The sequence below is a fragment of the Apteryx mantelli genome, unplaced genomic scaffold (genome assembly GCF_036417845.1).
Source record: "Apteryx mantelli isolate bAptMan1 unplaced genomic scaffold, bAptMan1.hap1 HAP1_SCAFFOLD_20, whole genome shotgun sequence".
Lineage (NCBI taxonomy): Eukaryota > Metazoa > Chordata > Aves > Apterygiformes > Apterygidae > Apteryx > Apteryx mantelli.
In genome coordinates this window covers 49,286-62,983 of record NW_027118553.1, presented here as the reverse complement: position 1 = coordinate 62,983, position 13,698 = coordinate 49,286, and the positions used below count along the sequence as shown (strand labels likewise).

The 13,698-nt window shown below is 51.6% G+C and overlaps 1 protein-coding gene across 1 annotated transcript; it reads left to right on the top strand.

The window, feature by feature from the left end:
• The first annotated feature begins 6,489 nt into the window (after window positions 1–6,489).
• LOC136995956 (olfactory receptor 5AP2-like) lies at window positions 6,490–7,470 on the top strand. Its single transcript, XM_067316953.1, has one exon. It carries the CDS (start codon window positions 6,490–6,492, stop codon window positions 7,468–7,470), a length of 981 nt encoding a protein of 326 aa, XP_067173054.1.
• Window positions 7,471–13,698: the final 6,228 nt, after the last annotated feature.

Here is a 13,698-nt window from a genome sequence, read left to right as displayed (position 1 = left end):
CATTAAAATGCAGCACCCCAAGATCTGCCAGGATCTGCAGCAGTTCCCATGCAGGCCAGCCCAGAGCTCCTCTCCTGTCAGCACAGGCTCCACCACGATCGAGAGCCCGGCTCCCAGCAAGGCCATCAGGCTGGGAGGAAGTTTGCTCCCAGAAATGATCTGCTGCTCCCTCCAAGGGAATGAAATGACACCACTCAGCACGAGCCAAGGGAGCTCGATTATGCCGTGTTTCTCCATGGAAAAACAGATGTTCAAACAACCATTACAATCTTTTTCCATGGGGAAGAGGCCAAAGTGGTCCAACACTGCCGTGAACAAACACAGCTTTGGTTTGTGAACTAAAGCCAACCCCTTCTTTTGCCCCTTCTGCTCCTTACTTGCAAGAGTTGTCGTCAGTCCTGTGCCCCTTGAGGAACAGCCTTCCCCGGGTGCTCACTGGAGAAAAAGGCATCTCCTTCCCCAGTGGGGAGCTGATCTGCTGCAGGAGCACTGGGAGGACCTCTGGAAGTAGGTGCAGAACAGCCCCCACGGTCTGCAGGGCGAGCACCACCTCAGAGATGGCACAGGCTATCTGTGGAGAAATACCATCAAATACCACCTGGCAAAAACAAGGGCTTTTCCCACCAGGCGCCTGCCTTGCCTGCTGGCCTTTACTATTGGCACTTATCACTCCTGCAACAGTCTGGAGGCCGAGGAGCAGCAAATTGTCTCCGTTTCCCACACTGCAGACACTGAGAACACCCCAGCAAAGCACTCTCTGAGTCTCCACATGCATTCCCAAAGTGCACACCCTTCCCTCGGGCTAAAATACTATCGAGAAAGTCAGAGACGAAGCTGCAGAAATGCGTCTGCCACTGAATGTACCGTGAGCAGCTCCAGAGCACCTGGCCTCTCGTCCATCTCACGAACAGAGAATTCAGTCCCAGGGCTGTTGTTACCTGCAGTCCTTCATCTCTCCATTAAGCACTTCAGGACCTGACTCCCAAAGAAGCTTCTCCCCAGCATCCTCCGCAGCTCAATTGTGTCACTGCAAGGGAACAGATGTTCACCAGAAGCTCAATTCCTTTGGAACCTGCAATGCTCTCACAAGAGGCCAAACCCTCTCCTTGTCTGGAATGGGGCTTAAAATACCTTGTTCCTGACCGAGACAAAAGCACCTGGTCTTGCAATATATGGGCTTTGCAGGGAAAAAAACATCCTGCTGCTTCACTAAATTCCCCCTCACTCAGTCCAGCTGTGGGGCCTCTGACTTTAATGGGGGAGGTGGGGAGTGCACATACCTGTCCATAGGCAGACTTTTCTGTAGGATGCTGTCAATCATGGCCTCTGGGTGAAAGTGGGCCAGGACAAACATCGCCCCAAAAAGGAAAGGCCTGAGGGTGTCCTGTTTCACTGCCCACATGCAGGTGTCAAAGATGTTCAGAGGTGTTTGGGTAACAGTGTCCTCAAAATCAGCATCCAAGCCATGTGCCTGCTGCTGGCCTATCAGGCATTCAGGCAGCAGTGGTGTCACAAGCATGTACCGAAGCCATGTGCCTGCTTTTGGCTTATCATGTACTTAAGCAGAAGTGATGTCACAGGCATGTAGCTCAGTCACCTGTCTGCTTCTGTTGTATCAGGTACTCAGACAAAAGTGACCTTATCATCACCTTCTAAGCCTGTTCCTGAGGCTGGCCTGTCCGCACTCAGGAAGTGATCATGTAACAACATACCCAAACATGTGCCGCCTTCTGTCTTCACAAGTACTGTGAGGGAAGTGACCTTAAAATCAACATGCAAGCCATGCGCCTGCTGCTGGCCCATCAGGTACTCTGGCAGAAGTGATCTCACAAGCACAAAGCCGAGTTGTCTCTGCTGCTGGAGTACCAGGTGCTGAGGCAGAAGACACCAGGCAAGCAAAATACAAACTACGAGCTTGTTCCTGGCCTACCATCTTCAGAGACAGAATGACTTTGCATTCATCTTCACACCATGTTCTTCCTGATGGCCTATCAGCTGCTTAGATGGAAGTGGCCTCACAGCCACTTTAATGAACCTGTGCCTGCTGCTGGCCTACAAGCTACTCAGGAAGAACCAATCTCAGAATCAACAGTGCAGTCATGAACCTGGCTCTGGCTTATTGGGTGCTATGGAGTAAGTGACATCACCAGGATATATATGCTTTGAGCACACAGAGTCCTCAATGCCTGCCCAAAAGCCGAGAGGCCGTCTGGAGGATGGCTGTGCTCACTACCACTCCCTTCACTCCAGCTACTCTGAGCAATGCATCTAGACTTAAGTGGGGCTCCTCACACCCACCCAAAGTTCAGGCGATAAGCAGCGCCTTGCCCGTGGCAGCAGTGGCAGCACCTAAAGACACCACACCTAGCACAATCATGCCTGCACATGGGGTGCTCTCTTGTTGCACTGCTGCAGCACGCAAAGCTCACACTACGGCAGGACAGTGGAGGAACTTGCAGAGACTCCAACAGGAAGGGAGACAAGGGTTGCGCAGGCCTGGCAGGGTGCTCTTCCCTTGGCTTGCCTACTCAAAGAGACTGCTTCTCTAAAGGGATCTGGCACACAAAGGCAGCAGCCCCTTGAGAGTCATCTCCAAAGAACACACCTGCCCATCTCCAAAGACCACCTCTCCAGAAGGCCTTCACTCCTCCAAAGAGCTGCCAGCACGCTAATGCCCAGCTGGTAACAAGCATCTCCCACCACCTCCTCCTCCCTCAGCAAAAACACTGCTGCAGGGGAAAGATCTCATGAGGAAAAGCATATGGGAGGAAAGGAGGGGAAAAGCAGGCTTGATTCGCATCTCAGAGCAAGCAGAAACAATCCCTGGCCTTTAGTCTGGATCCTGGCTGCAGATTCTGGCAAGAGCTGAGGAAACTCAAGGCCTGAACCTCAGTGCACAGAAGACAGCAGGCTGCCAGCATCCCTGGATCATGCCACGAGGGCAGCCTGGGCCCTGCGAGCCAAGTCACCTCCTCACCTCCGAGGGCTCCCCAGCTCCCCAGCCTGGAGGCACTCCCCACGCACAGCACTGCTCTCTCCAGACACCTCCTCCTGTGACAAGCACCAAGACACTGCAGCTACCACCCCTCCCCACCGCAGGACACCCCACCACTGTGACACCCCACATCTCTGCCCCTCACCTCACAGAGGGTGGCCAGCCAACATGCGCCTCTGCAGCAGGGACACACAGGGCACAGCACCACACATGGCAGCAGCCAGGGCACCCCCAAGGGCCCCAAAACACACACAGACCAGCTCCCCAGCCCTTCTATTCCCTTCCAGTCCTCCAAGATCTTGCAACAGGCACTTCCTCTCAACAGCCAAGCACAGCCCTGCACCTGCTCACTACTGGTGAAGGATGTTATTTGAAGGAAACTTGTATCTCTGAAGCCCATCAGCCATCAGCAGACACCTGGTGGGGGTCTGGACTGGTGAGGTCACTTCTGTCTGAGCAGCTGATTGGCCAGGAGAAGGCACATGGTTTGGATGTTTGTGGTGAGGTCACTTCTGGATTTGGTGAGTGTGCCGGGAGGAGGGATTGACACCTGAAGAGCTCTACAGCAATACTGAGATGCAACTAATAAACCAAGCAGAAATAGACAGTAATATTCCACACCATCTGACACAAATGTTATCATGAATAACATGATCATGATCACAGCAGGGCCTCATGTCCCAGTCAGAGTTAGAAGTCTTCCTGCAACTCACAAGCCTAATTCCTTCCTTAATGCTGAAGAAACCCTGCAAATCCTCTACACATCAAGGACAACAAGCTCCAGATGGGACTGAAGGTCCAGGCCTGAGCTTAAATGGGGTTTCCTGGACATGTGTGTGGAGGCCCCTGATGAGGCTGGTCAGGGCCATGAAGGCTTGTTATTGGCTGCAGGGCCCTGACAACAGCCTGGCCAGGAGCAGCTCTGTGCAAAAGGCCCTGGGGGTCCTGGTGCACGGCCAAGTGAACGTCAGCCAACAGTGTGCCCTGGCAGTGAGGAAGGCAACAGCTTCCTGGGCTGTGTGCGCAGGAGCATGGCCTGGAGATTGAGGGAAGTGATCACCTGCCATCACTCAGTGCTCACTAGACCACACCTAGAGTGCCACATCCAGTGCTGGGTCCCAAATAAAGGCAAGACAGTGACCAGCTGGAGCCAATTCAGTAGAAGGCCTTCCAGATGCTCAGGCAGCTGTCGCACAAACGTGTGTGTCCATGGGGACAACCGCTCCTGCCCCTCCAGTCAGGGCAGACAGCGAGAAGACTGCATCTCATGGCAGGCAAGTCCAACAGGGCTGAGAGGAATCACGTCCAGTGGCAGCCATTGCTGTGACAACAGGAGCAAAGGAGGCCCCTGGAAACGTCCAAGGTAAGAGGTGGACAGGAACCAGGAGGAAATATCCGTAGCTCTGCTCCCTTCAGCCCCTGACACGTGAGGCCCCTGTGCTTCTGGGAGATGTTGGAGGGCCCTCTCCCCTCAAGGTACAGAGCCTGGCACCCGAGGGGGACTCACCGCATCCCCAGGACAAGTCTCCATGGCTGGGAGGAAATGCCGGGTGCTCGACCTCTTCCTCCCCACTGACCCACACAGGAGGCTGGAGGGACCATCTCAGGCCATCAGGGCTCTCTAAACCTTAGAGAATCAGGGAACAGAGAGTCGTCTGCAGGGAGGTGTGGGGAATCCCATTCACGGGATCTCTCCTGACTTTGCATCATGACTTTGGAGGAGGCCTGATGGTTTCTCTGCCTCAGTTTCCTTTTCAAAGGAGCATGTCCCAGAGTTTGAGTGACCAGAATTATGGGGAAAGCTGTATGCCAGGAAGTGTTTGCAAAGTTTCCAACAGCTCAGAAGTTTCAGTCTCCTTTGAGAGCCAGTTCTGCACTGCTCACTCTCTGCAGTCCCTAGGGAGAAAACAGCTGCAACAGGAGTCTTCAGAGACTCATTAGTGCTTTAACCCTCAGGACACTCCAGAAGGCAGGGGACATTCAGGTGTTGTTGGACATGCACCACAGGTGCTGCTGGAAGAAGACAGCAAGGGCAGAGCAATGCCTGAGCCCTGGGTGGTTGTTTGCAGAGAGCTCAGGGAAGAGAAGGACGTGGTGGGGAAGAGGCAGAGGATGAGACCCCGATCTGGATCATCATTGCCCGGCACCATCAGTGCAAAGGTCAGCACCTCATCCTGAGGACTACAGGTTTGTGCTGTGTCTTCTGAGTCCGGTCTGTTCCTTTTTAGCTGCTGAGGTTTTGCATGGTGGCATCTATGGGTGAGAAAGGTGATGGGCATTTCCCTGCCTGGGAGTCTTCTCCTCCAGTTCCCTCTTCCCTCCACACATTTCTTCCGACTCCCTTGTTAGCTCAGCAGAGTCCCAGGGAGCTTGCCGGTCGGCGCAGAGTTAGAGATTTCTGCTCCTGAGCCAGCCCAGAACCTTGGCGAGGGGCACCAACACTTCACCTGGGAGGTAGGATCCAAGCAGAGGGCTGTGTTTCTCAGGCAGGGACATTCCTTGGCCGTGCCCCCAGGCATGTCCTAGGCATTTACCGCAAACAGGTTGGGAACAATGCTCCTCCCTAACCTCACCCACCGCTCACCATTGAGACACCCATCCTGTGACACACTCACTGTCACAGTCTGAGCAAATGCTTTCTCTCCTCTAACTCCACTCCAAGCATGAAATGAGCACCTCCGCGGGACAGCTCACCTCTGTGGTTCTCCTAGGAGGGGCTTCTCTTTAGATGCCTGCTTTACAGAATCACAGAATCACAGAATCGCTGAGGTTGGAAGGGACCTCTGGAGATCATCTAGTCCAACCCCCCTGCTCAAGCAGGGTCACCTAGAGCACATTGCACAGGATTGCATCCAGGCGCGTTTTGAATATCTCCAGAGAAGGAGACTCCACCACCTCTCTGGGCAACCTGTTCCAGTGCTCTGTCACCCTCACAGTGAAAAAGTTTTTCCTCATGTTAAGATGGAAGTGTCTGTGTTTCAGTTTGTGCCCATTGCCTCGCGTCCTGTCGCTCGGCACCACTGAAAAGAGTCTGGTCCCATCCTCTCGACACCCTCCCTTCAGATACTTGTACACGTTGATAAGATCTCCTCTCAGCCTTCTCTTCTCCAAGCTAAACAGGCCAAGCTCTCTCAGCCTTTCCTCATAAGAGAGATGCTCCAGTCCCCTAATCATCTTTGTGGCCCTTCGCTGGACTTGCTCCAGTAGTGCCAGATCCCTCTTGTACTGGGGAGCCCAGAACTGGACGCAGTACTCCAGATGTGGCCTCACCAGGGCTGAGTAGAGGGGGAGAAAACTCTCTCTAACTCTCTGGAAGACCCTAGTTCCCTCCTTTCACTAGGCATGGAGGCCATAAAGGGAACACAAATGTAGTCAGAGAAGTGCCAGAATCCATGTTCTCTCTGACAGCAAAGTCCTTCATGATTCTTCTTTACAAGAAGGAAAGAATGAAGCAAATGTTCTTTCTTGTAGGTTGCCTTGCTGGCAAAAGAGGAATGAGGGACCTGTGGCGCTGCATGGAGAAAGGGGAATGGGACAATCATACATCACCAGTGGATTTTATACTGCTGGGAATGGGCAATGTCCCCTCGCTCCAGACACCTTTCTTCCTCCTCTCGCTCATCATCTACTTGGTAACAATGGCTGCAAACATCCTCATAGTTCTGCTGGTGGCGGCAGACCGGCATCTGCACACCCCCATGTACTTCTTCCTGGGCAATCTGTCCTCCTTGGAGACCTGCTACAGCTCCACCATCCTCTCCTGGCTGCTGGCCAGCTTCCTGACTGGGGACAGGACCATCTCTGCTCACAGCTGTATGGCTCAGTTCTACTTCTTTGGCTATTTTTTAGTCAGTGAGTGTTACCTGCTGGCCATGATGTCCTATGATCAGTACTTGGCCATCTGCCAGCCCCTGCTCTATGCCAGCCTCATGACCTGGAAGGTCTCTCTACAGCTGGCAGCAGCGTCTTGGCTAGTGGGATTCTTTACCTCTATGGTAGTCACTTCTTTCGTATCCCGTTTAAGGTTCTGTGGCCTCAAGGTGATTGACCACTTCTTCTGTGATTTTACCCCATTGCTAGAGGTTGCCTGCAGTGACACCAATGCGGCCAGACTGGTAACTTTCACACTAGCTGTCTTTAATCTAGTCCTCCCTTTCCTGTCCAACCTGGCCTCCTACGTGTGCATCATAGCTGCCATCTTGAGGATCCCATCCAGCGTGGGCAGGCAAAAGGCCTTCTCCACCTGCTCCTCTCAGGTCATCATTGTCACTGTTTTCTATGGCACCCTCATCATTGTCTACCTGATGCCCAGAACACCCCTGCTGAGGCAGCTCAACAAAGCGTTCTCCTTCTTCTACACCGTCCTCACACCCCTGGTCAATCCCCTCATCTACAGCCTGTGGAACAGGGAGGTCAGGGAGGCCCTGAGGAAAGCCCTTAGGAAAGCTCTGGCCTGCACTCAGAGCTCATGCTAGGTGGTTGACACTGAGCACAAATCTCTTCCAGCTCTTTCACAAAGGCAAATGCTGGCTACCAGGGACACCTTCAGAAGTGCTTAGCATTGAGACTGGCTGTGGAGTGGCACAGGCATGAAAGGGAAAGATCCTTGGAGAAAAAGATTCTTATTTAGAACCGAATGTGAAAAATGCCATGGCTCTGCATTTTCCTTCATAATAAAGGGATCGTGGTTTTACATATTTCAGTGGCTGAGAGCTTCAAGTTTTGTTTTGTTTTGTTTTGTTTTTCATTAAGAAGATAGAAGCAGGAATTTGGAAAGACATGTGAGTGCCTTCCAGGTGCAAACATGGGGCCATCTTTCTTGCTGTGGGTCCCAGGGATGGGATCCAACTCCCTCAGTGTTGTCTATTTCCAGGGCCAGTATCAGCTTTCAGTAAAGGTTCCCTTCCATTGCCCTTCCAGCAGAAAAATGGACCCTCTCCATTTTGGGGGCTTGTGATGGTGTGCTCCTTTCCCCGACACTGGTGTGCTCTCTCCCCCTCAACCTGACACAGCACGTAGGCAGGGACTAATTAAGCATGTGCCAACTAAGACCCGTCTAGCATGCAAATATGACTATGAGTCAATCATCTCCCTCCCCCATCAATAGAGGGCAGCCCAGAGCCCATTGAGCTCTCCTGCATGACAGTGGGCTGCACTGCAGAACCTCCTCTTGAGCAGGGACGCCTCTCAAGGTTACTCCTCGGGGCTGAGAGATTCCTTATCCATGACAGATCCTTGGTAAGTGATTAATAGTGAACTTTTGCAAACTTTGCAAAACTTTACTGAGTTATATCTCTGATTAATTGTGCACATAATCCTTTAGACATAAACAGTTGACCAAGTCTGAGACTAGGATCAGATACAGCCGCACCTAGGCTCCTCTCTGAAGGAGTTTAGAAAGCAAGGGGGTCCTTTCTGAACCTCGTGACTCAATGGGAGGGTCTTCTTCACACACACTCCTTTAGGCATAAACCATTGACCAAGTCTGGGACTAGGACTGGATCCAGCTGCACCCAGGCTTCTCCGAGGGGAGGTCTGGAAAGCAAGGGGGTCCAGTCTGAGCTTTGTGGCTCAACAGGAGGGTCCCTTTCACACATACTCATTTAGACATGAACCGTTTACCAAGTCTGAGACTAAGATTGGATCCAGCCACACCTAGGCTCCTCTCAGGATTTTGGAAAGCAAGGGGGTCCTTTCTGAACCTCATGACTCAACGGGAGGGTCTCCGTTGCACGTGCATCTGACCCTGTCCTTCATGCAGTAAATAACTGAGTGAATTGCCAATTGAACCTCGTTAAATCATTCTTATTTATGACTGAATTTTGTTAAGTCACTATCTTACCGCAATAAACATAGTGCTGCTTCCCTCTTACGAGTGAAGTGTCCTTTGTGACAGGGCTTTATGTATTACTCCCACCCAACTTCTCCTCTGGTCAGGCATGGCCTCAGGAACCAGCTGGGGATGCAGCAGATGGGCTGGCTAGGTAAGAGGCCAAGGTTTCTCTGGTTGCAAGAGGAGCAGGAGGGGCTGGGGTGAGGTGGACAGTTCCTGTTTTGAAGGGCTAAAACAAGAGGTGCAAGCAATGCCTTGGATCTCCCTCCCCGTACCCTTCTCTTCCCCGCCCCTAGGGAATCAGCAAGCCCCCGCTCCATTTCTGTTCCCCTGGCTCCAGCTGCATTTCTGCTCCTTACTCCTCACCTTCTTTTAAGGAGATGAGGACAGCCATGCCTTGTCCAATTCCTTTTCCCTTGGAGGAGCTGGCTTCCCTCCTGAGCCTTCCTTCCCTGCGGGAATGCCTTTAGCCAGCTCTCCTCCAGAGCTCATGGTGGGGTGGGCTTTGGGGCCTGGTTGCCCACAGAGCTCAACACCCTTAGCCAGCGGCATCTTAGGAGTCCAAACTAGGCTGATGGCCTTGGCCACCGGAGCACACTGGTGACTCCTCTTCAGCTTGCTCACCAAGAGCCCCAGGTCCTCTTCTGCAAAGCTGTGTTCTCAACACTTGGCCCTCAGTGGACCCTTTGCATAAGGCTAGTGGGGTTACTACACCCCAGGTGCAGGACACCACACTTGCCTTAGCTGAATTTCAGGAGGCTCCTATAAGCCCCATTCTTCAGCACGTTGAGGTCCCTCTGAATAGCAACCAGACCCTCCAGAGTATCAAGCAGTAGGTGACAGAGACTGTAATTCTCAGGTCACTGATGATGGGCATTGAAGGAACTTCCCCAGTATAACCCTGCAGAGGGTCCAGCAGGACTCTTTCACTGATCACAAGGAAATAAAAGTATCCCATTAATTACAGGAATTGTACTGCATGGGCCAAAGGCAGGGAGAGGAAGAGATGAAGCTGAATCAAAGAGGAGACAGTGTGGGAAAATGGAGAGGAGGGATGACGAAAGGGAGTAGTGCCATGTAAAAATGCTGCTGCTCAGTGCACTTGTCCAGCTGTGCCCTGCCCCTGGTTACTGCTCTGCTTGAAGGTGGGTGTGGTGTTTGCCTTTTTGCAGCCATCACTTCCACTTCCTGAGCATCATGACCTTTCCAGGATGAAGGTGAACAACCTCACAAGGACATTCTCCTGCTCCCATGGACATGCGTGTGTCTAGTTTGGTCCAGTGCCTGAAAGCTCCCATGTCCTTTCTGGGAAGTCAGTATGCTAGGGTGCCTCTCTGAAGTGCCTGCACACTAGCACATGCAGCATGGGGGAAAAAAAGAAAAGAAAAGGAAAAAAAAAAAGAGGAGGAATTAGTCTGTGTGCAGTTACAGGGCTATGATCTCACTGGGATCGTGGGAATGTGGTGGGATAGCTCACACAACTGGAATGCTGTGATGGGTGGATAGAAGCTCTTTAGGAAGGACAGGCTGGGAAGGTGAGGAGGGGGAGCTGCCTTTGTGTGTGAGAGCAGCAGGGAAGCCTGGAGCTCTGCCGAGATGGGTGAGAGGCCAGCTGAGAACTTATGGGTCCAGATTAGTGGGCAGACCAGCATGGGTGACATGGTAGTGGGTGTCTGCTACAGATCACCACATCAGGAAAAAGAAATAGATGAGGCCTTCTTCAGGCAATTGGAAGAAGCCTCACTTTCACAGGCACTGGTCCTCATGGGGGACATGAACTGTCACGGTCCGCGGGAGTGACGGGAATGAATCATACGCATTCACAGAATGCAGGTTCAATTCCATCTTTATTCAGCAATTTGCCCATTTTATAAGTACAGGTATTCGGCACTCTGGCCCTTGATTTGTGGTTCATACAGATTATGTCACAGGTAGCCAATCATTGCACCGATCACGCACACAGCGGTCATGCCTTGTACCTTGCTGCTTGTTTAGCAAAGCTGTCTAGCCCTTAACCTTGGTTCCCACTGGCTTCTGCTAGCTTATCTGTACTTTCTCAGGATGTATCATTCCCAGCTGCACCAGTGTCCTTGGTAAAACTACTTCAAAGCACGTAGCAGTGGCTATAGCCTGAGGCCTAAGGCTTCAGTAAATTTAGCTACTAATGCTAAGCAAGTTGTGCTAAGCAATTAATCCTAAACAGTGTTAGTTCCATGCTTTATATCTCATATAGATTATTGTTCTGAAGCACCGCAAGGGCCCCAACAATGAACCACTCCGATATCTACTGGAGGGACAATACAGCAGGGCACAAGCAGTCCAGGAGGTTTCTGGAGTGCACTGAAGGCAACTTCCTGATACGGGTGATCAAAGAGCCAACAAGGAGAGGAGCTGTACTGGACCTCATGCTTACAAAAAAGGAAGATCTGGTTGGGGATGTGGTAGCTGGGGACAGCCTTGGCTGCAGCAACCACAAGATGGTGCAGTTCAGGACCCTGAAGGAGAGAGCAGGGCAAAAAGCAGAATCAGCCCTGGACTTAAGGAGAGCTGACTTTGGCCTTCTTGGAAGAGTGCCATGGGATCTGGCCCTGGAGGGAAGAGGGGTCCAAGAGAGCGGGCTGATTTTGCAAGGATCCCCTACTCCAAAATCAAGAATGGTCAATCCCAAGAAGCAGGAAATGCTGCATAGGCAGCAGCAGGTCTGCATGGATGAACAAAGAGCTCCTGACAAAACTCAGGCATGGAAAGCAAGTGTACAAGAGCTGGAAGCAAGGACAGATGACCCAGGAGGAATACAGAGACATGGTCCAAGCATGCAGGGATTGGTTAGGAAACCAAAAGCCCACCTGGTGTTCAAACAGGATACAAACGTTAAGGGGACAAAGAAAGGCTTCTACAAGTACGTAAGCAGGATGAAGACCAGGGAAAATGTGGACCCGCTGCTAAATGTAGCAGAGGCCCTCCTGACAAAGGACACAGAAAAGGCAGAGGTACTGATTTCCTTCTTCACCTCAGGCTTTACTGGTAAGACCAGCCCTCAGGAAGCCAAGGCCCCTGAGATCAAAAGGCAGTCCAGAGCAATGAAGACTTTCCTTTGGTGGAAAAGGATCGGGTTAGGGAACACTCAAACAAACCGGACCTACACAAGACCAGGGGTGCTGATGGGATGCACCTGTGAGTGATGATGGATCTTTGAAAGGTCATGTTGCCTGGGAGAGGTTCCTGAGCACTAGAAGAAAGAAAATGTCACCCCTATCTTCAAGAAGGAGAAGAAGGAGGATCCAAGAAACCACAGGGAGGTCAGCCTCACCTCGATCCCTGGGAAGATGATGGAGCAACTATTCCTAGATATTATTTCCAGACACGTGAAGGACAGGAGGGTGACTGGGAGAAGTCAGCATGGATTTACAAAGGAGAAATCATGTTTAATTAGCTTTCTATGATGAGGTGACTGGCTCCGTGGATGAGAGGAGAGCAGCGGATGTTGTCTACCTTGACTTCAGTAAAGCTTTCAGCACTGTTGCCCTTAACATCCTCATATACTAGCCAATGAAGTATGGGCTAGATAAGTGGTCAATGAGGTGAATTGACAACTGGCTGAAGTACTGGGCTCAGAGGGTTGTCATCAGTTGCACAGAGTCCAGCTGGAGGCCAGCCACTAGTGGTGACCCCAGGGACCAATACTGGAGCTGATACTGTTTAACAGCTTCATCAATGACTTGGATGAGGCGACCAAATGTCCCCTCTGCAAGTTTAAAGATGACACAAAAGTGGGAGGAGTGGCTCATACACCAGAGGGCTGTGCTGCCATTCAGAGGGACCTCAACAGGCTGGAGAGATGGGCAGAGAGGAACCTCACAAAGTTGAATAAATGGAAGTGCTAAGTCCTGCATCTGGGGAGGAAGAACCCCATGCACCAGTACAGGCTGGGGGCCAACCAGCTGGAAAGCAGCTCTGCAGAGAAGCACCTGGGGCTTCTGGTGGACTGTGAGTTGACCATGAGCCAGCAATGTGCCCTTGTGGCAAAGGCAGCCAACGGTATCCTGGTCTGTATCAGACAGAGCATTGCCAGCCGGTCAAGTGAGGTCATCCTTCCCCTCTGCTCAGCACTGGTGAGGCCACATCTGGAGTATTGTGTTCAGTTCTGCCTCCCAAGTACAAGACATGGACTTTCTGGAGCAAGTCCAGCAGAGGGCCACAAAGATGATTAAGGGACTGGAGCATCTGTCATATGAGGAGAGGTTGAGAGAGCTGGGCCTGTCCAGTCTGGAGAAGGGAAGGCTCAAGGAGGATCTTATCAATGGTTATAAATATGTGATGGGAGGGTGTAAAGAGGATGGGGCAGACTCTGCTCAGTGGTTCCCAGTGCCAGGACAAGAGGCAATGGGCACAGACTGAAACACAAGAAATTCCATCTGAACACAAGGAAACACTTCTTCACTGTGAGGGAGGTTGAACACTGGAACCCCAGAGAGGCTGTGGACTCTCCATCCTTGGAGAGATTCAAAACCCAATTGGACAAGGTCTTGGGTAACCTGCTGTAGCTGACCTAGCCTGAACAGGGAGGTTGGCCCAGATGCTCTTCAGAGGACCCTGCCAACCTCAGCGATCCTGTGATTCTGTGAAAATGCCACATCCATTCAGACCTGTACTAGGGACTTCTTGGAAACTCTTGTCAAGCCTACGATGTTGAAAAAATCTCAAAAGAGATGGACACCAGCGGTCTTCTGCTTCATTTCTCTATTCTTTTTCTGCTGGCTAAAAAAAAAATAATAATAAAATACAGCAAACAAATATAGGAAACACATTTTTCTGTTTTCATTCTTCTTTCTTGACAAGCCCAAACATTCCCCTAGTTATTTTGGGGCAA